This window comes from Pelodiscus sinensis, chromosome 9, assembly GCF_052426305.1.
Source record: "Pelodiscus sinensis isolate ZL-2025 chromosome 9, ASM5242630v1, whole genome shotgun sequence".
Taxonomy (NCBI): domain Eukaryota; kingdom Metazoa; phylum Chordata; order Testudines; family Trionychidae; genus Pelodiscus; species Pelodiscus sinensis.
This window is the reverse complement of record NC_143060.1, coordinates 66,960,781-66,982,423: the sequence shown is the minus strand read 5'-3', so window position 1 is coordinate 66,982,423 and position 21,643 is coordinate 66,960,781. Positions and strand designations below refer to the sequence as shown.

General features: G+C 67.6%; 2 protein-coding genes across 13 annotated transcripts in view; one reads left to right on the top strand and one right to left on the bottom strand.

The window, feature by feature from the left end:
• The window catches only part of PDE4DIP (phosphodiesterase 4D interacting protein), an 87,844-nt gene extending 83,227 nt beyond the window's left edge, over positions 1–4,617 (top strand). For 8 of the 11 annotated variants that reach the window (XM_089780643.1, XM_089780641.1, XM_089780644.1 and 5 more), the window contains 6 exons: positions 190–270; positions 725–957; positions 1,565–1,718; positions 2,096–2,142; positions 3,658–3,706; positions 4,043–4,617. In XM_089780643.1, coding sequence (XP_089636769.1) covers positions 190–270; positions 725–957; positions 1,565–1,718; positions 2,096–2,142; positions 3,658–3,706; positions 4,043–4,149 — 671 coding nt within the window. In that variant the 3' untranslated portion in view covers positions 4,150–4,617. Of the gene's footprint in view, positions 1–189; positions 271–724; positions 958–1,564; positions 1,719–2,095; positions 2,143–3,657; positions 3,707–4,042 lie in introns of those variants that run through there. The other 3 variants (XM_089780638.1, XR_016350295.1, XR_016350296.1) reach the window with 3 other exon arrangements.
• Positions 4,618–5,049: 432 nt separating this feature from the next.
• Positions 5,050–20,722, bottom strand: PRKAB2 (protein kinase AMP-activated non-catalytic subunit beta 2). Of its 2 annotated transcripts, XM_075916328.2 has the most exons (8): positions 20,564–20,722; positions 16,667–16,845; positions 16,011–16,177; positions 15,042–15,135; positions 11,523–11,643; positions 9,901–10,034; positions 9,467–9,535; positions 5,050–7,326 (listed from the first exon to the last, which is right to left on the bottom strand). In XM_075916328.2, the coding sequence occupies exons 2-8, from the start codon at positions 16,826–16,828 to the stop codon at positions 7,249–7,251; spliced, it is 825 nt and encodes a 274-aa protein (XP_075772443.1). In that variant the 5' UTR covers positions 16,829–16,845; positions 20,564–20,722; the 3' UTR covers positions 5,050–7,248. The 2 variants fall into 2 exon arrangements, with proteins under 2 accessions (XP_075772443.1, XP_075772444.1); XM_075916329.2 differs by lacking the exon at positions 20,564–20,722 and having other exon boundaries at positions 16,667–16,960.
• Positions 20,723–21,643: the final 921 nt, after the last annotated feature.

Sequence of the window (21,643 nt, the reverse complement as noted above, 5' to 3'; positions counted from 1 at the left end):
AAACCCCCCCCCCCACGTAGGACACAAGCGTTCGTTTGACGCCGCACGTGGCCCCTTTGTCCAGACTTTGGGGCACCCCCCGGGCACAGCAGTGATCTGGCTGCCCCCCTTAACGTCCAATGAGGCGACACTCCCCAGGCTGCGCCGGCCCCGTGGGCAGCCCGGTCACTGGGCCTCTCCCCTTTGCAGACTCCAGCCCGTCGCCGCCAGTCCGGGACTCTGGCATGAGCTGCCCAGCTGCTCTGCCCCCGCCCGCCCGCCCCAGGCCAGGTAACCCTTGCGCCACGGGGGCCTGCGGGGGGGGGGAGCCGTGGGCAGGACACTCCCGGCCCCGAGGAGGGCTGCAAGGGGGCCAGGGCCTCGGACAGGGAGGGACGTTCCCCTGCAACGCGGCCCCTGGGAAGCCTAGCCCGGCCGGGGGCCCCGGGCTCTGAGCGCGCTAGCGCCCTGCGGGGCTGGGCCCAGGGCCCCTCGGGGCGAGGGAGGCCAGCACTGCCTGGGGGACACGTGGGTGCCTGGGCCCCACTTTGCAAGGGGGCCGCCAGGGTCACACTCCCTTGTGTGGGGGTGGGGGGCCTGGAATCAGCCCCTGAGCGCGGCTCCCATTGCCCCCCCGGGACACCAGCCTGGGCAAGCAGAGCGAGCCGCGTGGTGGGGGCGGGGCAGGCGCTGGCGTTGGGCTAACGCAGGCGTCCCAGCACGGCTCACCCCCCCTTTGCTGCAGAGCCGCCAGTGCCGGAGCCCCTGGCGAGGAGGAGCGCCCCCGCGCCGGCCCCCAACACCCCCTGGGGCTTGGCCGCCACCGAAGGCAGGGGCCAGGGCCGGGTCCCGGGCCGCGGGGGCGACTCCTGTGCCATGAAGCTGCAACTCCCGGAGGGCAAAGCGCTGCTGCACCAGCCGGCCTCCGTCCTGCAGCCGGCTCTGGCCTGGCCCGGCCCGGCGCCCCGCGGCACGGAGGTAACGCCCCGGGGCGGCGCCGAGCCCTCTGGCGGGAAGGGGCGACGCAGGCAGGGCCCCGGGGGATGCCTGGCCAGGGAGCCAGTGTGCCAGGCTGGCCCCTCCCGCTCGCTGGGGGGGCTCTGCACGGGGGACCCGTCTCTGGGGCGGCTTCGGCACCAGCCAGACCCTGGCTGTCAGGCCCTGGGGCTGCTCCCTGCTCCGCCAGGCCCTGGGGCAGGCAGCTCCTGCACGGCACGAACACCCTGCGCCAGCTGCTGGAGCCGGGTGGGGACCCGCTCACCGCCCATCGCCCAGGCAGGCAGGGGCTCCCTGGGGGGCTGGGCCAGGCTGCCGACGACAGGGCGTGCCTGGGGAGGGGGCCCTCTCCTGGCTCGAGCAGCCCCTAAACAGGGGTCTGCCCCGCATGGGGCACTGCCCCCGCACAGGGCCTGGCGGCCGGGGGCAGCGCGGGAGGCCGGTGCGTGCTGGGGGCCTGGTGTGGAGTCTGCCCCAGCGGGGCTGTGCCAGGAGTCGACGCTGCGCGGTGGCCCCGGGTAGTGGGGCGGGAGTCGGGCCGTGGTTGGCAGGGGGCCTGGGCCCTGCTGAGCGGCCCCGTCTCCGCCAGGAGCCAGCGCGGCAGGACGAGGGGCGGCAGGACGAGGTGCGGGCGCTGCGGGCCCGGGTGGCCGAGCAGGAGGGCCTGCTCCGAAGGGCGGCTGAGCGGCTGCAGCGCGCCCGCCACCGGCAGGACAGCATGGAGCTCTTCATCGTCAGCCACCGTAGGTGCCCCGGCGCAGGGCGTGGGCCTTGCTGTGGCGCGGGCCGTGGGCCTCCCCGTGGATCCTGCCGCACCGACGCCTGGCCCAGGGTGTCCTAGCAGGCCGGCATCCCCATCCCGGGGCCAGGGCAAAGCAAACCCACAGGGCAGGCCCTGCGGAGCCGGTAGCCAGCTGCCCCATCAGCCCCCTACCCGCTGTCCCCAGGCACAGCAGTGTGGGGTGCCTGCAGGCCCCACCGTGGGGCAGTTGGGCCCCATGTGGGCCAGGCCTGGCTGGGGGGACTGAGCCTGAGCAGTCGGGGGACCCTGCCCTGCGGTTCATGGGGAGCGTCGGGCCCCGGGGGGTGTCCACCGCCCTGAGCCCCGTCTCTGTTGCAGTGACCCAGACGCACGCGGTGCTGAGCAAAGCCAGGGCCAACCTGGAGGTGAGTTTGTGCCAGGACCCCGCGGCTCCCGGCTGGACTGCCTGGCTTGGGGGGGTTCTAGCTCTGTGCTGAGGGGAGGGGAGAGGAGCAGGGACAGCTTGGTCTTGAGTGGGGCCGGGGGGGTGTAGGGCCCTTGTGTTTCTGGCCCAGCCTTCTCCCTCCATGCTATAGTGGGCCCTGCCCCGGTGGGTGTGTGTCACCCTGGCCTGGGGGGGGGGGTAGTGTCATACCCTGGCCCGGGGGGGGGGGGGGGTTGCTCTCATGCCGCCCGGGGGGATCGTTTCTTTGATAAGATAACGAGCCTTGTGGATAAGGGAGAAGCGGTGGATGTCATATACCTAGACTTTAGTAAGGCATTTGATACGGTCTCGCATGATATTCTTATTGATAAACTAGGCAAATATAACTTAGATAGGGCCACGATAAGGTGGGTGCATAATTGGCTGGATAACCGTAGTCAGAGAGTTGTTGTTAACGGTTCTAAATCCTGCTGGAAAGGGATAACAAGTGGAGTTCCGCAAGGGTCTGTTTTGGGACCCGTACTGTTCAATATCTTCATCAATGATGTAGATATTGGGATAGAGAGTATGCTTATTAAGTTTGCAGATGACACCAAACTGGGTGGGGTTGCGACTTCTTTGGAGGATAGGGACATAATTCAAAATGACCTTAGCAAGTTAGAGAAATGGTCAGAGGTAAACAGGATGAGGTTTAATAGAGAGAAATGCAAAGTGCTCCACTTAGGAAGGAACAATCAGTTCCATACATACAAGATGGGAAGCGACTGTCTAGGAAGGAGCATGGCGGAAAGGGATCTAGGGGTCATAGTGGACCACAAGTTGAATATGAGCCAACAGTGTGATGCTGTTGCAAAAAAAGCAAATATGATTCTAGGTTGTATCAACAGGTGTGTTGTAAGCAAAACTCGTGAAGTCATTCTGCCGCTCTACTCTGCACTAGTTAGGCCTCAGCTGGAGTACTGTGTCCAGTTCTGGGCGCCACATTTCAAGGAAGATGTGGAGAAATTGGAAAGGGTCCAGAGAAGAGCGACAAGAATGATTAAAGGTCTAGAGAACATGACCTATGAAGCCAGGCTTCATGAACTGGGCTTGTTTAGTTTGGAAAAAAGAAGATTAAGGGGGGACATGATAGCGGTTTTCAAATATCTAAAAGGGTGTCACAAGGAGGAAGGAGAAAATTTGTTCCTCTTGGTTTCTGAGGACAGGACAAGGAGTAATGGGCTTAAAGTGCAGCAGGGGAGGTTTAGATTGGACATTAGGAAAAAATTCCTAACTGTCAGGGTGGTCAAATATTGGAATAAATTGCCAAGGGAGGTGGTGGAATCTCCCTCTCTGGAGATATTTAAGAACAGGTTAGATAGACATCTGTCAGGGATGGTGTAGACGGAGCTTGGTCCTGCCTTGAGGGTGGGGGGCTGGACTCGATGACTCTCGAGGTCCCTTCCAGTCCTGTGATTCTGTGACCCTGTTTCTCTCTCTCCCTGATTTGCTCCAGCAGAACAAGCCCCAGGGCCCCTCGCTCAGATCTCGTGCCGCTGGCCCAGGTAACAGCCCGGCTGGTGCCCGGGGGCGGGGCTGGGCCTTGCATGGCAGGCGGGCAGGGAGCGGGGCTGGCAGAGGCAGCAGGGCCAGGGCAGCGGTGCAAGAAGCACTCAATGCCCAGGCCGTGCCCGGCTCCCACAGGACCCCCCCCCCCCCCAGCAGCTGCTGGAAGCCCTGCAGCCAGCCTGCGGCACCGGGCAGCAGTCCCAGGTCTGGGGGCTGATGGCAGCAGGGGAGGGGCTGCCGGGGGGTGCAGGTTGCCCAGCCCAGGTTGGCTTGGCAGGGGGGGAAGGGCTGAGGGCCTCTCTCCCCTCCTCAGCGGGCTCGTCTCTCTCCAGGGGAAAGCCCGGAGCCGGAGCCCGGCAGGAAGAGGAGCCGCCCGGCGCCCCCGCGGTGGCAGGAGGAAGAGAGCTGGCCTGGCTTTGTTCACCTGCCCAGCGCCTGAGCGCCAGGCCTGGCCGGGCCCTGCTTGGAGCTAGCCAGAGACTGGAGCAGGCTGGGCCCCAGCTGCCGGGGGCCCTGCTCCTGAGTGACCCCTTTCCCGCATGCGGGTCGCTGCAAACCGCACCCCCAGGGAGCCAGCCCACCCGCCCGCCACGCACCTGCCGGAGCGGCCCCGGACCGTGTCCTGCTGGGCGGCTTGTCAGGCTCCTGCTTGGGGAAAACGGAGCCGCCAGCAGCTCAGTCCTGCCCCCGGCGCCCTTCCCCCTTCGCTGCTGGGCCCCAGCCCTGCGCTTGTGTGAGCAACGGGAGCCCCTGCGCCGGCAGCCCGGGCACCACTGGAGCCACCCAGCCTAGGAGCCGAGAGCGACGCGGCCGGGCGGGGTCTGTGCACTGCGCCTGAGGAACCCGGGGAGCTGTGGGGCCATGAAGCTGTAGCCATGTGGGCTCCCAATAAACCTTCTGTGCCCAGCGCCACTGGCGTCTCTGGCCTCCACGGGCCTCACTGCGGCTGCACCCGCCCCCGGCCGCCGGCACTGCTGTGTGGAGCCCACCTCCACCCCCCAGCTCTTACCGCCAGAACGCCCCCCCTTGGCACGGAGAGGAAGCCTCTGCCCAGGCCCGAGCCTCCCTCAGCCCACCCTGCTGGGCTCGTCCCTTGGGGCAGCGGCTCCCGCCCGGCCACGCTCCCCAAGGCGGCCACGGAGGCTGCGTCCCCGCGAGCCTAGGGCCTGGCCTGGCCCTGCCGCATGAGAGCAGCCCTGCCCAGTGACATGCCCGCCTGGGGAAGGAGCTGGCCCCCAGCGGGGTACGGCCGAGCCCCCTGCCCCATGGCGGGAAGGGCCCATGGCAGGCCCAGCCTGATCCCAGCCCTGCCCCCGAAGGGGCACACACCACGCCTGAGGCCGCTGCACCCAGCGTTTATTCGCCGCCTTCCAGGCCAAGGCCGTACACGTGACACAAAGTGGGCCGGGGGCCCTGGGAAGCAGCACGCAGCTGCCTGAGCCTCCCCCCAGCAGCAGGCCCAGGCCCAGGCCCAGGCCGGAGCAGGAGCCCCACAAGCAGAGAGCAGCAGGGGCTGGCAGCCGGGAGCCACAGCACGGGCCCCGCTCAGGCGGCAGGGAGGGGCCTGGCAGGGGCCTCCAGCGCAGGGCCCCCTGCAACAAGCTGGGACCCCAAGCCAGGCCCCCGCCTCCACTCACTGGACTCCGCCAGGCCCCGGGGCAGCAGCACTTGCCTGGGCACGTGGCCAAGCTCCCCGAGCCCCCGTCTCCAGGAGCAGGACTGCGCCCGAGGGCCCAGCGCTGGGCTTTCCAACGCGGGGGCAGCAGCTCCGTGTGGCCGTGGGCAGGGCAGGGGCAGGGGCTGCGCACAGCAGGGCCCGGCGCCCGAGACACTGCAGCCCTGGGCCAGGCCAGCGGGCAGGGAGCCACAAGCACAAAGGCCTCCTCGTGCTCAAGGAGCCCCACGGCCGCTGGGCAGGGCGGTGCTCCGGCTCCCACTGCGGCCTGCAGGATCCAGCAGGGCAGGGCCCCGGGCCATGCACATCCAGCCCCCCGGGCCATGCACATCCAGCCCCCCGGGCCATGCACATCCAGCCCCCCACGATGCCCCCGCAGGCCCGGGAGCCAGGCGAGGTGAGCACCGTGCGGGAGGCTGCACAGGGACCCGGGAGAGCAGGCGACGCTGCACCCCACAGCGAGACCAGCTCCAGGCCCTACCCCCAGCGCAGATGAGCGCCCCTGGCCAGGAGCAGCCTTGGCAGCTGCTGGCCCCCCCAGGGCCAGGCTCTGGAGCCCCCTGCCCGCTGGCTGGCACTCACACGCGGGGGAGCGCTGGGGCCATGGTGCTGCAGGAGCCTGGCCCTGGCCCTGGCCCTGGCCCCGCAGGGGGGAGGGATCGCCCGGGGAGAGGGGCACAGGTCTCAGACGCTCTTCCTCCCACAGGGCCCCGTCACAGCCTCACCCGGGGCACCCACCCCTTGGCCCCACAGATATCCAGGCTCCGGGCGTGCTGGGGCCTAGGCCCACAAGAGCTGGCTCGGGGGGGGGGGGACAGGAGAAGAGCTGGACTGAACCTGCTCTCTGCTGTGGGGAGCCAGGGCCACTTTCAAACCAGCAGCTGGGGGGGGTGGGAAACCAGGCCAGGCCTGTAGAACCCAGCTGCAGCGCCCCCCCGGCACCCCCCCACTCTGCCCCAGGCCGGTACAGAGGGAGAAGGAACTGGCCAAAGGCCTCCTCAGCTCCTGGCCTGCTAGGGCCCCCACAGGAAGCCAGGCTGGCAGGCAGCAGGCCAGGCAGGGAGCTCAGCAAAGCCAGAAGAGAGTCAAATCAAATCTCACCCACCGAGCATGGAGGGACACGCTCAGCCACCAGCCAGCCTGCTGGGCCTGTCCCCTGCCAGGCTGTGCTAGAGCCAAGCCCCCGCTCTCCAGGCGTGCAGACAGCGTGGCGGCCCTGGTGCGCTGTGTGGCCTGCCCCACTCTCCGGTGGTCGGGCGCCCTGCGTGCAGACAGCGTGGCGGTCCTGGTGCACTGCGTGGCCTGCCCCGCTCTCCGGTGGTCGGGCGCCCTGCGTGCAGACAGCGTGGCGGTCCTGGTGCGCTGCGTGGCCTGCCCCGCTCTCCGGTGGTCGGGCGCCCTGCGTGCAGACAGCGTGGCGGTCCTGGTGCGCTGCGTGGCCTGCCCCGCTCTCCGGTGGTCGGGCGCCCTGCGTGCAGACAGCGTGGCGGTCCTGGTGCGCTGCGTGGCCTGCCCCGCTCTCCGGTGGTCGGGCGCCCTGCGTGCAGACAGCGTGGCGGTCCTGGTGCGCTGCGTGGCCTGCCCCGCTCTCCGGTAGTCGGGCGTCCTGCGTGCAGACAGCGTGGCGGCCCTCGTGCGCTGCGTGGCCTGCCCCGCTCTCCGGTGGTCGGGCGCCCTGCGTGCAGACAGCGTGGCAGTCCTGGTGCGCTGCGTGGCCTGCCCCGCTCTCCGGTGGTCGGGCGCCCTGCGTGCAGACAGCGTGGCGGCCCTGGTGCGCTGCGTGGCCTGCCCCGCTCTCCGGTGGTCGGGCGCCGTGCGTGCAGACAGCGTGGCAGTCCTGGTGCGCTGCGTGGCCTGCCCCGCTCAGATGGGCTTGTACAGCAGAGTGGTGACGTATTTCTTCTTGTAGCGGTGAGTGGCACTGAGCACCATCACGCCGTCCTGCAAGGGAACACGCTGAGCTGTGGCACCGCCACCCCGGGACACCCCCCGGCTGGGACAGCCCCACAGGCAGTGGGGCGAGGGCGGGAGACTAGCCAGGATGGGAGTGGAGTCACTGAGGCTGGGAACTGTCCTGGCACCAGCGGAGCTGCCTTGTGCAGCCAGAGCACGGGCGGTGGAGGGGGCAGCACTGGGGCGGCGGCGCAGACGGATGAGTCCCGGTGGTAGATGCCGAGGGCCTCGCAAGCAGGCCATGGGCGACGGGAGGGGCTGGCAGAAAGTGCGGCCCAGCCCGCCCGCCCCCGGCCACGCAGAGACCAGGGCCCGGCCCAGCCCGCCCGCCCCCGGCCACGCAGAGACCAGGGCCCGGCCCAGCCCGCCCGCCCCCGGCCACGCAGAGACCAGGGCCCGGCCCAGCCCGCCCGCCCCCGGCCACGCAGAGACCAGGGCCCGGCCCAGCCCGCCCGCCCCCGGCCACGCAGAGACCAGGGCCCGGCCCAGCCCCCCCGCCCCCGGCCACGCAGAGACCAGGGCCCGGCCCAGCCCCCCCGCCCCCGGCCACGCAGAGACCAGGGCCCGGCCCAGCCCCCCGCCCCCGGCCACGCAGAGACCAGGGCCCGGCCCAGCCCCCCCGCCCCCGGCCACGCAGAGACCAGGGCCCGGCCCAGCCCGCCCGCCCCCGGCCACGCAGAGACCAGGGCCCGGCCCAGCCCGCCCGCCCCCGGCCACGCAGAGACCAGGGCCCGGCCCAGCCCGCCCGCCCCCGGCCACGCAGAGACCAGGGCCCGGCCCAGCCCCCCCGCCCCCGGCCACGCAGAGACCAGGGCCCGGCCCAGCCCCCCCGCCCCCGGCCACGCAGAGACCAGGGCCCGGCCCAGCCCCCCCGCCCCCGGCCACGCAGAGACCAGGGCCCGGCCCAGCCCCCCCGCCCCCGGCCACGCAGAGACCAGGGCCCGGCCCAGCCCCCCCCGCCCCCGGCCACGCAGAGACCAGGGCCCGGCCCAGCCCCCCCCGCCCCCGGCCACGCAGAGACCAGGGCCCGGCCCAGCCCCCCCCGCCCCCGCAGAGACCAGGGCCCGGCCCGGCCCCCCCGCCCCCGGCCACGCAGAGACCAGGGCCCGGCCCAGCCCCCCGCCCCCGGCCACGCAGAGACCAGGGCCCAGCCCAGCCCCCCCGCCCCCGGCCACGCAGAGACCAGGGCCCAGCCCAGCCCTCCCGCCCCCGCCCCCGCAGAGACCAGGGCCCAGCCCAGCCCCCCCGCCCCCGGCCACGCAGAGACCAGGGCCCGGCCCAGCCCCCCCCGCCCCCGGCCACGCAGAGACCAGGGCCCGGCCCAGCCCCCCCGCCCCCGGCCACGCAGAGACCAGGGCCCGGCCCAGCCCCCCCGCCCCCGGCCACGCAGAGACCAGGGCCCGGCCCAGCCGTCTCCCCTCCAGCGGGCACTGACCACACCTCGGCCAGCCTGCAGGGCCAGCCCGGGGGAAGCCAAAGGCCCCGTCCGTCCCAGCTGCCTGCCAATCACTGGGCCGGGGCTGGCGCCAGCCCTTTGCCAGTCTGTGCCGCCGCGGGGAGGCCGGCCCTAACGGGTTAATTTAACGGGAGTGTTTCACTGACATGAAGTTGGCGGGCAGCTGCCAGCTCCCACGGGGGCATGGAGCCTTGCCCAGCACGGGCTCCGCCCTCAACTCCCCAGCCCCTCCTGATGCTCCAGGGACTCGTGTGGGGCGCCCTGCGGCGGACGTTGTGGGGCATTTCCCGCCGGGGGAGAGGGGAGACCTGTGCTTGGGTAAAGCTGCGACTCCGCCAGACCCGCCATCTCCCAGGACGCGGGGGGGACGCCGAGACCCATCCCAGAGTCTGGAGGGTCACCCCTGGCCGACAGGCCCGCGCAGGGCCTAGAGCTCAGTGGGGGACAAGGCAGCAGCTCAGGGAGCCCCCCTGCCACCGCAGCCCCCCAGGGGGCTCATCCACCCATCTGCCACACGGACCCCACAGGGCGCTAGCAGGCCCCAAGCCATGGAGCGGGGCCTGGGTGGCCTGCCCCGGCCGGAAGCCCAGCTCTGTGCCGGCGTCTCCGCAGCGCGCTCGGGCGCTGGGGCCTTCCAGACGCGTCCCAACACCCCCAGCAGGCGGGACGCACCTTAATGGAGAGGGCGTAGAGGTGGTTGAGCATGACGTGGTTGGGCTCCGGCAGCAGAGCTGGGTCGCACTGGAACAAGCAGAAGGGTCAGTCCGGAGAGGCCGACGGGCCGGGAGCTGCCACCCCCGCTCATTACGGGGCACGTGGCCCAGGCGTTCGACTGGACTCGGGGTTCGAGTTCCGCTCTCCAGAGCAAGGAGCCAGGGCTTGGTCCGGCCCTGGGCAGGGGACTGGACTTGAGGCCTCCCGAGGCTCCTGCCAGTCTAGTGCGCGATGGTTCTACGCACACGGAGACCCTGTCTGGCCCCAGGTGGAGCACTGACCCCCGGTGCCCTACAACACCCTAGGGGGCCCCGGCCCCCTTCCTGCTTCGGACAGCCTCTGCACTCAGCCCAACTCCCCTTGCTCCCGGCCAGAGGGGCGGCTGGACTCACCGAGATGTTGGTGTCCTTGTTGAGGATGACTTGGAGGAGGTGCGGAGGAAGGATGGGCGGGGATTTGAAGCGCTCCTCGGGGCGGTACACGTACATCTCCTGGCCATAGAGTCCTGGCGGGGAGCTAGACAGGTCTACGCAACACAGCAAGGCGAGTTAAAGGAGTCTGCCCAAAGCTCCAGCACCATTCCCTAGGGCCCGGGACGGACTAGGGGCAGCCAGCAGGCTCCTTCTCGCACAAAGAACCCTGGGCCGGCCCAGGGCCTACGTATGCCACAGACACTCTCGGCTTCACAGCCTGGGCTGCAGCTTCCAAGGGGGATGCACCCGGGTGCCAGACCACGGGGTGGTCAGAGGCTCGCTGCGGGAGATGCACACGCAGCCGCACTGGGCATGGCCCGCATGGCGCGCTGTGCAGGACTCCGGCGCGTGCCTGACCCGAGCCAGCGCTCCAGGGCGGGCTGGAGAAGGGACCCAGATCTTTGCTGCAGTGGGAGCAGAAGGAAGCCGCAGGGTTTCGACAGGTGAGTCTCAGGGATTATTGTCCCAGCCAGCTGGTGCACACTGGGAGCTTCTGGCTCCAGGAGGCGGTGAGATGTGCAAGTGTCCAATATGCCTGGAATATCTATTGCTATGGGCTTATTACAGCCCCCTCTCTGGTCACCCATCCAGGAAGCCAGCAGCCCACCCCTGCTCCTCTCCGCAGCAACCAGGACCGCCAGCAGCCACCCCCAAGCATGCTCCAAACTGGAGCAGCAGAGCACGGGGCAAAATGGGCATCGCCACCGGGGGACCCCTTAGCAGCAGCTTCAATCCCGCCGGAAGTCGAAGGGCCCAGCTCTCAGGAAGGAGCATCCCTCGGCAGGAACGAGAGAATTCCCCTCTCGCCGGGAACGAGGAGCCCCAGGGGAGTGTCACACACAACTGGAAGGCAGCTTGGCAGCTCGTAACCAAAAGGGCAGATAGCGACTCGCCACGGTCCAACGCGGGAGCACTAAGAGCAGCTGCTCAGAGGGGGAACGCAGAGTCTGGAGGGGCGCAGAAATGCACCACTGGGAGCAAGTCACACAGAGCCTCAAAACAGATCTCTTGGCATTGGAAAAGGTTCAGAGAAGGGCAACTAAAATGCTGAGCGGTTTGGAAGGGGTCCCAGATGAGGAGAGGTTAAAGAGACGGGGACTTTTCCGCTTGGAAAAGAGGCGACTAAGGGGGACAGGATAGAGGTCTATAAATCATGAGTGGCTGGAGAAAGTGAATAAGGAAAAGTTCTTGACTTGTTCCCATAATCTAAGAACGAGGAGCCACCAAATGAAATTAATGGGCAGCAGGTTTAAAAACAAATAAGAGGATTTAAAAGAGAACTAGATAGATTCACGGAGGTTAGGTCCATCAATGGCTATTAGCCAGTATGGGCAAGGAATGGTGTCTCTAGCCTCTGTGTGTCAGAGGGTGGAGATGGCTGGCAGGAGAGAGATGGCTTGATCACTACCTGTTTGATTCACTCCCTCTGGGACACCTGGCACTGGCCACTGTGGGCAGACAGGGCACTGGGCTAGATGGACCTCAGGTCTGACCCAGCCTGGCCGCTCTCGAGAGCAGGGGACGTGCCACACAAAACGCACCTCGACAGGACGTCTCTGAGCTCTCCAGAGAATCCACCTTTAGCGCATCAAACACCTCGAAGTCCGACTTCTTGACGTGAATCAGGTTGTTGATGGTGCCCATCTGGCTGGTGACCACAGGCTGGAGAGAGAGAAGCCAATGATCCACTGACACGCCCTCGGCACGCTCAGTCACGCGCTTCCCCCGCCCGCCCCACCTGCCCCGACCCATGCACCCCTTAGCTCCCCCGCTGCAACCACCCACACTACCCAGCCGCGTGCCAGCCAAGGGGCGCAGGTCAAGCAGCTACGCCAGGGAGCCACCTAAAGCTCGGGAAACCCTCCGCTGAAGACTGGTCTGAACACAGGCATGCCCCCTCCTCACGCCCCACCCTGCGCCTTCCTGGGCAAGCGCAGCTCGGCCCCCGCCCTCAGCTTAACTAATACTAGGGGCATTGCTGGCCCTCACCCCCCCTTTTACAGGGCTGCGGGTTACTGGGGGTGTTCTAGGACGGGCTACGTGGTCTGTTTGGGCGCACACAGGCCCTGGCAGAATACGTGGATAGAACTGGTATTCTATTTCCTATCCCAGAATGCCCCCACGGCATTCCCTCTGCCCAGGCAGTGCTAGGGCACGGCCAAGGCAAGGCATTGGCTGGCATGCCAGCGGCTGGGCACAGCCGTGGGGAGGAATCGGCTGGAGCGCCAGTGGACGGGCGCGGCCACGGCCGTGGGGAGGAATCGGCTGGAGCGCCAGTGGGTGAGCGCGGCCACGGCCGTGGGGAGGAATCGGCTGGAGCGCCAGTGGGCGGGCGCGGCCACGGCCCTGGGGAGGAATCGGCTGGAGCGCCAGTGGGTGAGCGCGGCCACGGCCGTGGGGAGGCATCGGCTGGAGCGCCAGTGGGTGAGCGCGGCCACGGCCGTGGGGAGGAATCGGCTGGAGCGCCAGTGGGTGAGCGCGGCCACGGCCGTGGGGAGGCATCGGCTGGAGCGCCAGTGGGTGAGCGCGGCCACGGCCCTGGGGAGGAATCGGCTGGAGCGCCAGTGGGTGAGCGCGGCCACGGCCGTGGGGAGGAATCAGCTGGAGCGCCAGTGGACGAGCGCGGCCACGGCCCTGGGGAGGAATCGGCTGGAGCGCCAGTGGGTGAGCGCGGCCACGGCCCTGGGGAGGAATCGGCTGGAGCGCCAGTGGACGAGCGCGGCCACGGCCGTGGGGAGGAATCGGCTGGAGCGCCAGTGGGTGAGCGCGGCCACGGCCGTGGGGAGGAATCGGCTGGAGCGCCAGTGGACGAGCGCGGCCACGGCCGTGGGGAGGAATCGGCTGGAGCGCCAGTGGGTGAGCGCGGCCACGGCCCTGGGGAGGAATCGGCTGGAGCGCCAGTGGGTGAGCGCGGCCACGGCCGTGGGGAGGAATCGGCTGGAGCGCCAGTGGGTGAGCGCGGCCACGGCCGTGGGGAGGCATCGGCTGGAGCGCCAGTGGGTGAGCGCGGCCACGGCCGTGGGGAGGCATCGGCTGGAGCGCCAGTGGGTGAGCGCGGCCACGGCCGTGGGGAGGAATCGGCTGGAGCGCCAGTGGGTGAGCGCGGCCACGGCCGTGGGGAGGCATCGGCTGGAGCGCCAGTGGACGAGCGCGGCCACGGCCCTGGGGAGGAATCGGCTGGAGCGCCAGTGGGTGAGCGCGGCCACGGCCCTGGGGAGGAATCGGCTGGAGCGCCAGTGGGTGAGCGCGGCCACGGCCCTGGGGAGGAATCGGCTGGAGCGCCAGTGGGTGAGCGCGGCCACGGCCCTGGGGAGGAATCGGCTGGAGCGCCAGTGGACGAGCGCGGCCACGGCCCTGGGGAGGAATCGGCTGGAGCGCCAGTGGGTGAGCGCGGCCACGGCCCTGGGGAGGAATCGACTGGAGCGCCAGTGGGTGAGCGCGGCCACGGCCGTGGGGAGGAATCGGCTGGAGCACCAGTGGACGAGCACGGCCACGGCCCTGGGGAGGAATCGACTGGAGCGCCAGTGGGTGAGCGCGGCCACGGCCGTGGGGAGGAATCGGCTGGAGCACCAGTGGACGAGCGCGGCCACGGCCCTGGGGAGGAATCGGCTGGAGCGCCAGTGGGCGAGCGCGGCCACGGCCGTGGGGAGGAATCGGCTGGAGCGCCAGTGGGCGAGCGCGGCCACGGCCGTGGGGAGGAATCGGCTGGAGCGCCAGTGGGTGAGTGCGGCCACGGCCGTGGGGAGGCATCGGCTGGAGCGCCAGTGGGTGAGCGCGGCCACGGCCGTGGGGAGGAATCGGCTGGAGCGCCAGTGGGTGAGCGCGGCCACGGCCGTGGGGAGGAATCGGCTGGAGCGCCAGTGGGTGAGCGCGGCCACGGCCGTGGGGAGGCATCGGCTGGAGCACCAGTGGACGAGCGCGGCCACGGCCCTGGGGAGGAATTGGCTGGAGCGCCAGTGGGTGAGCGCGGCCACGGCCCTGGGGAGGAATCGGCTGGAGCACCAGTGGGTGAGCGCGGCCACGGCCCTGGGGAGGAATCGACTGGAGCGCCAGTGGGTGAGCGCGGCCACGGCCCTGGGGAGGAATCAGCTGGAGCGCCAGTGGGTGAGCGCGGCCACGGCCGTGGGGAGGAATCAGCTGGAGCACCAGTGGACGAGCGCGGCCACGGCCCTGGGGAGGAATCGGCTGGAGCGCCAGTGGGCGAGCGCGGCCACGGCCGTGGGGAGGAATCGGCTGGAGCGCCAGTGGGTGAGCGCGGCCACGGCCGTGGGGAGGCATCGGCTGGAGCGCCAGTGGGTGAGCGCGGCCACGGCCGTGGGGAGGCATCGGCTGGAGCGCCAGTGGACGAGCGCGGCCACGGCCGTGGGGAGGCATCGGCTGGAGCACCAGTGGACGAGCGCGGCCACGGCCGTGGGGAGGCATCGGCTGGAGCACCAGTGGGTGAGCGCGGCCACGGCCCTGGGGAGGAATCGGCTGGAGCGCCAGTGGGTGGGCGCGGCCACGGCCGTGGGGAGGAATCGGCTGGAGCACCAGTGGATGGGCGTGGCCACGGCCGTGGGGAGGAATCGGCTGGAGCGCCAGTCCTGGGAAGCAGGGGGCTGGGACGTGGCGGCCGGCTGGATGCAGAGGCCCACAGAGCTATGCCATTAGCCCGGAGCTCACAGACAGCCCCGGCATGCTCCCAGCGCAGAGTGCTGCACCGAGCACGGCGGGGAGCAGGGGGCGCTGGCCAGCCCTCGCCAAGCAGGGAGACGTTGAACCGACCTAGCGCAGGGGGCGCTGACGCCGGACGAGGCTGAGCGGCAGACCCAGGGCACCTGGTGCAGGCAGCAGTGTTGGGCCCGCCCCTGCACTCGCTGGCCGCGGTCGGAAAGGGAGCAGTGCAGCGGGGGGACCGGAGAGGGCTGGGTCACTCCATTTCCCGCCAGCGAGTGCCGGGGTGGGCCCGGCCCCTGCTACTAGCCCCAGGCCTCCCTAGTCTCCAGGGAAGGGGCAGAGTGGAGGCAGAGCAGGGGGCTGGCGGGAGGAGTGCTGGGGAGCCACGCAGCGTGGCGGGTTACCTCAGAAGGGTCGTGAACCCACTGGCCATCCACAAAAAACTTGTACTGGTGCTCGCCCTCGGGCAGGTCCAGAATAGCGACAAAGTCGTTGTGGCTGGCCGGAGAGAGGAGCAGGACAGAGCAGTTACAGAAACAGCACGGAGACGGCTCTGCCACCGAGTCACGCCACACAGCCCCTGCACCATGGCTCTGGCGCCGGAGCCCAGCCAGGATTCCTGCAGTGGCAAGAGACCCTCCCGCACAGACCAGTCCCACCCCGGCTGCCCCGGACACTCACCCGCAACCTGAGCCAAGGCAAGCGCAGGCCCGGCGTGAGGACACGTGTGGCACAGCCTGGATAACTCAGCAGCTTCTCAAACATTGCCAAGTGGTGCCTGACACTGGTTTGATGGGACTGGTGCAAGCAATTCCATCACTCCACTGGCAAATACGCCGGCAAGGATCCATGGAATCCTAGCACACTAGACCTGCAAGGGACCTCGTGAGGCATCGAGTCCAGTCCCTGTCCTCATGGCCGGACCCAGCACCGTCTAGGTCACCCCTGGCAGGTGCTCTGAAACATCTCCAGCGATGGAGACTCCACAACCCCCCGGGGCAATTTATTCCAGTGCTTCCCCACCCCGACAGGTCGGACGTGTTAATACCAAAATCACCAGGCCAGACTAGTGCTGCACGGAACTAGGGAAGTTCCCGTGGTTTTGTTACCCAGCCCAAGACCTTGAACTGATGAATTTCTTGAAGGTCGGGTTTTGCCACGGCAAACGTTATAACCATCTTCATTTCACTTGCAACGCCGCTGGCTTTCCAAGCGACACAGGCTGCTAAAGCCACGACCATGTCCCGGTCTGCGCAAAGGCCGCAAGGCCAGGGAGAAGTCTAGGAGAGTGGCTGGTTGCATAAGTGACGTAACCAGCGTGTCTCTCACGCGTCACGGTGGCTTGTGCAGAGGCTGCCGGCGCAAGGCCATACCTTTTGATGAGCGGGATCTTGGCACTCCAGTTGTTGAAGGACCCAGAGATGAAGACCTCCTTGCCTCCGTCAGCCCAGCGGATGACAGTGGGACGAGCCTGCTGCGAAGGCTTGACCGACTCTTCCAGGTCATGCTGCCACGACATAAACTCCTTCTCGCCGGCAAGCTGCACGAAGGAAACGAGCCAGCTCACGGCCTCGCCATGGCGCAGACCCAGCGAGGATCAGGGCTGCCGGTCCCCCCCGAGTCTCAGCTGGGGAGCTTCAGCTGCATTGCATTGTTATTGCGGAGCGGAGAGAACATTCCTCAGCCGCGGGCGAGCTGGAGTCAATCCCTGGTTTCTCCGTCCAAGTAAGTGACACAGCCTTTGCGCCACTCCCCTCCCCTCTCCGTTCTCTGGACCTTCTTCTAACCGGGCCCCTTCTCCCGCTGCCCTTTGGCTTTGATCGGGGTGCTCTATGTGCACCGTCGTGCCCGTGCACCGACTGTAGTGGGGCAACCCGCATGCACCGCAGGGTAGCCAGGCATTGCCAACAAAACCCACTGACTCCGATCGGCTACAACACGAGCTCAGCAGAGCCACCAACACAGTGGCCTGAATCGTTGGTCACGACCCTGCCGGGATGGGGAATGGGACAGAGGGGCCAGCCCATACCTTGGAGTCCAGAGTGCTGAAAACATTGGGGTCGTCAGTGCTGCCCACCATGATCTTGTGGGGGTGCTCCTTGCTGGAGTGGGTGCTGCTGGCCCCATCAGAGCGGTGCGATTTGGAGCCATGGCGCTCCCCAGACAAGCGGTCGCTGGTGGTGTTTCCCATGGCAGCGCTGCAGCCGACTGAAGGAGAGGAGGGAAAACAGAGCCCCCGTGCCCACTGAAGGAAGGAAACTCGGTTTTCCAAGCCCGGCAGTAGAGCGATTTCAGCCCGTCACAGCAACAAGACCCCTCTGCCCTAATGAAATAGCTGCAGGTTGGCCCATGGGATTCCTAGCCAGCGTGCTGAGAGAGCTTGGCATCAAGTGAAAGTAATTAGATACCCACGCCAGCAGAGATGTACCCTAGAGCCTCGTTCACTTGCAGACGGCGCAGAGAAACCCTACACCCAGCAAAGACACAGCCGCTCCTGGAGTGAGGGCGACAGCTGTCTGACAGCCTGTGGCAACACCTCTCCTTAGCAACTGTCCTGCAGAGAAGAAGAATCCTGCTCCAAAATGAAACTGACAGGGAGAATTTAAGGAGATGGAACAGAATTACTCAGGCTGGAATTTGGTCAGGACTCCGGAGCACACACCTGGGTGCCTGTGAGCTCTACTAGTCACAAACGGGATGCTGCTACAGCGCAGGCATCTCCTAACCCTTTACCAATCACAGTAACAGCAGTGTCAGGCTAGCAGCTGAACCACAGCAAACGGGAGTCTACTGAAGCACTGAACCATCGGAGACAAGGAGTCCTGTGCACCTTAGAGACTAACAGCTGTACTGGAGCATAAGTGTTTGTGGGCACGAAGTGGGTCTTTGCCCACGAAAGCTTGTGCTCCAATACATCCGTTAGTCTCTAAGGTGCCACAAGACTCCTCGTTGCTTTTGCAGATCCAGACTAACACGGCTCCCCCTCGGATACTTGGAACCATCAGAGGTCTCTAGCTGGCCATCTAGGTGCAATCTGTCAGAGTGCAAAACCGGATTCTGGCTGCAACTGTCTCTTCCAGAGGTGGGCACAGCCTGTGCTGTATTTGAAAGAACTGGTCTCAACAGACGAGTCACTGACTTGAAAGAAATACACTGGGAAGGACTGACTCACTCATTCCAAGCAATGAACCCTCCCTCCCCCCTTCTGGTAAGAAACACAGCAGGCTCAGCAACTGGTACAGATCCCGACAGTTCTCCCACAGACTTCCAATAGCTAATTGCCTCATTTTTTACAATTGAGTTTGAAGAGAGGCTACATTTCAGTTGTTAGGGTTGCTTTTAAATCTACTTTTCTTCACAAAGAACTCCCCGGTAATTAGCTAAGTATCGTTACAGAAAGTGACAAGGCGCCACTAGCGGCGATGTTGTTATTGGCTTCCTTTTTTAAGAGACTTGCCGAGTCACCGTACTGACCAACTTCATTATGTTACCTATTAAACAATGATTATATGACTGGCTGTGGCAACCAATCACCTATGAAGAAGCAGCGGGGAGAGAGCAAAGGCTAGTAGTGAAACACAGGTCAGACAGTTCAGGGCTGAGCAGCTGTAACAGGACACACTGGCCATTTTCCAGTGTCCTGGGAGCATGCGATTTCGAGAGAAATTCTAGCCTCTCTGGGAGTAAGACTGAAGCAATACTTCCACCACAAACTACATGCTGACTAACTTTTTGCTAAATCTATCTAACCCTGCTGGAAATTCCACAGGAATCAATTTACAGGAAGGCAGAATTTTTCAGGAGATATAAGGTGCAAGATGTAATTTTTTTTCACTTGACATAATTCCTAAACAATTCAGATTTAGTAAAGCCACATTTATTCTAATAGTCAGTCCAGCCCAGTACAGACAGCTGCTTCAGCAAGGACTATTTCGTTCTCAAGTGCTGTTTTTCAGGTATTTATAGCGTACGGATATTCTGCGGTGTTCTGAGCACGTGCCAATTTCAGAGAGCTAGGAATGACAGCAGGGCCATGTGTGCATGCTATGAAGCTCAGAGGACAAACCTGGGCTGACTTCCTAAGTACATCGTCAATTCTATTTCCATCTCTTCCCCTGATTAGTCTTAACACCATGTGCCCTTGTAGACCACTTCACAAACACTATTTACTCAGCTCTCACAACAGCTCTGAAAGTAGATAAGTGAATCTTTCATTGCGCACCAGTTGCTGTATCAGATACCATGATCCGTAATTGCCGGGGGAGGGGGGTGACTCAAAAAGCGTAAGGCCAACACTTTCCGACATATCCAGTGCAGTCAGCTCACCCCAGCGAGAGTCCTCTGTAGCTATCGCTTATAGTGGGTCCTCCAATGAAACAAGCAATACTGGCAAAAGGCCTCTGCCGGCGTGCAAACCAAAGCAAACCCACCACAGCCCGACTGGTACAGCTATGCCGACAACACTGACGTGCAGGCCGGGCCTGAGTTTGGAAGCCTGGGTTGAGACAGCACTTCTGAAAGTCAGGCTGAAGGACTCTGAGCACTGCACCGTCCCACCCCATGCACAGAGCCATGCTCTCTGCAGATGGCGGAGGTTCCACTTGGCCCTTTACCACGCGGGGGAGAGTGGGAGGTGTCCTCTGCTACACACAGAAAGGGTGGCCAGAGCTTCCCTCCATGTATCTGCTTACAGAGCCCCCATCACACGGGTATCACGCTCAGGAGACCTGAGTTCTAGAACCAGTTCTGCTGAAGGCCTGATGGGTGACTTTGGACAAATCACTTCCCCCATGCCCTGCCTCAGTTTCCCCATCAGTAAAAGCAACTGCCCATTTCTTAACACGCTCAGGGGTAATGAAGAATGCGGAATCACAACCAGGGATTGGGGGTTTTAAGTGACCGTGTCCCCCGAGGTGGGGAAAGTCCCCACCCCCGATGCACCGGGGCGGAGTAGGTGGGGGAGGGCGACTGTTCCCACGCCCCAGTGCATGGGGGGGCAGACAGGGGAGGGGACAGAAAGGAGGGGGGCGGTTCCCACCCCCAGCCCATGGGGAGAGGGGCAAGCAGGGGGGCAGCCAGGATAAAGGGGGGTGTTCCCGCAGGGGGAGGGCCAGGCGGGGGGGGGCTGTTCCCGCGGGGGGGGGCAGGCGGGAGGGGGGGCTGGCGGGGGAGGGCAGGCGGGAGGGGGGCTGTTCCCGCGGGGGGGGCAGGCGGGAGGGGGGCTGTTCCCGCGGGGGGGGCAGGCGGGGGGGGGCTGTTCCCGCGGGGGGGGGCAGGCGGGGGCGGGGCTGTTCCCGGGGGGGGCAGGCGGGGGCGGGCAGGCGGGGGGGGGGCTGTTCCCGCGGGGGGGGGCAGGCGGGAGGGGGGCTGTTCCCGCGGGGGGGGGGGCAGGCGGGGGGGGGGGCTGTTCCCGCGGGGGGGGGCAGGCGGGGGCGGGGCTGTTCCCGCGGGAGGGCAGGCGGGGGGGGCAGGCGGGAGGGGGGCTGTTCCCGCGGGGGGGGGGGGCGGGGGCAGGCGGGAGGGGGAGGGGGGCTGTTCCCGCGGGGGGGGGCAGGCGGGGGCGGGGCTGTTCCCGCGGGGGGGGCAGGCGGGGGCGGGGCTGTTCCCGCGGGGGGGGGCAGGCGGGGGCGGGGCTGTTCCCGCGGGGGGGGGCAGGCGGGGGCGGGGCTGTTCCCGCGGGGGGGGGCTGTTCCCGCGGGGGGGGGCAGGCGGGGGCGGGGCTGTTCCCGCGGGGGGGGCAGGCGGGGGCGGGCAGGCGGGGGCGGGGGCAGGCGGGGGGGGCGGGAGGGGGGCTGTTCCCGCGGGGGGGGGCGGGAGGCGGGGGGGGGCAGGCGGGGGCGGGGCTGTTCCCGCGGGGGGGGGCAGGCGGGGGCGGGGCTGGCGGGGGCGGGGCTGTTCCCGCGGGGGGGGGGGTCTCCCCCAGTACCTGGCCCGGCCCCGCTCCGCTGCCAGAGGCGCCGGCCGGCGGCCGCTCTCGAGCCGGGCTGCGCGACGCTCTGGGCGACGCCCCCCAGCTCCTCTATGGCCCAGGAGCGCAGCTCGGCCGCCCACGGGCGCTCTGGCCTCGCGCCGCGTCTCTATGGCTCTCTGCGGGGCCGGGGGCCGCCATCTTGCTTGAGGGCGGCGCGGCTTCAATCCCGTGGCAGCCATGGCCGATGGCGGCCATCTTAACCGAGGGCAACGGCTTCACCCCGCTGGAAACAATGCGGGGGGGCGGCCATTGCGGCTAAGGGCAGAGGGGGCGGAGCTGGGAGGGGGCAGGTCCAGGTTCGTCTGTCCCTGCGCTCCCAGCCAGCGGGGCGCCCCCCCCCCCGCAGTGGGGAGCGCCGGCAGCTCCCGCCGGACCCGGGAAAGGCCCCCCCAGGGTGTCTGGGCGCGGTGCGGGGGGGGGGGCTGGGCGGCCCCCCCAGGGTGTCTGGGCGCGGTGCGGGGGGGCTGGGCGGCCCCCCAGGGTGTCTGGGCGCGGTGCGGGGGGGCTGGGCGGCCCCCCAGGGTGTCTGGGCGCGGTGCGGGGGGGGGCTGGGCGGCCCCCAGGGTGTCTGGGCGCGGTGCGGGGGGGCTGGGCGGCCCCCCAGGGTGTCTGGGCGCAGTGCGGGGGGGGGGCTGGGCGGCCCCCAGGGTGTCTGGGCACGGTGCGGGGGGGGGCTGGGCGGCCCCCCAGGGTGTCTGGGCGCGGTGCGGGGGGGGGCTGGGCGGCCCCCCCAGGGTGTCTGGGCGCGGTGCGGGGGGGCTGGGCGGCCCCCCAGGGTGTCTGGGCACGGTGCGGGGGGGGGGGCTGGGCGGCCCCCCAGGGTGTCTGGGCACGGTGCGGGGGGGGGGGCTGGGCGGCCCCCCAGGGTGTCTGGGCGCGGGGGGGGGGCTGGGCGGCCCCCAGGGTGTCTGGGCGCGGTGCGGGGGGGCTGGGCGGCCCCCCAGGGTGTCTGGGTGCGGGGGGGGGCTGGGCGGCCCCCAGGGTGTCTGGGCACGGTGTGGGGGGGCTCGGCAGCCCCCAGGGTGTCTGGGCACG

Bases quoted from the DNA above. Each gene is read 5' to 3' on its own strand.
- PRKAB2 (XM_075916328.2), bottom strand. From the start codon at position 16,828: ATGGGAAACACCACCAGCGACCGCTTGTCTGGGGAGCGCCATGGCTCC. The intron at 15,136-16,010 runs GTATGGCCTTGC...CTCTCCGGCCAG, and splicing joins AAGATCCCGCTCATCAAAAG to CCACAACGACTTTGTCGCTA. The intron at 7,327-9,466 runs GTGCGTCCCGCC...GTTCCCTTGCAG, and splicing joins TCTACGCCCTCTCCATTAAG to GACGGCGTGATGGTGCTCAG.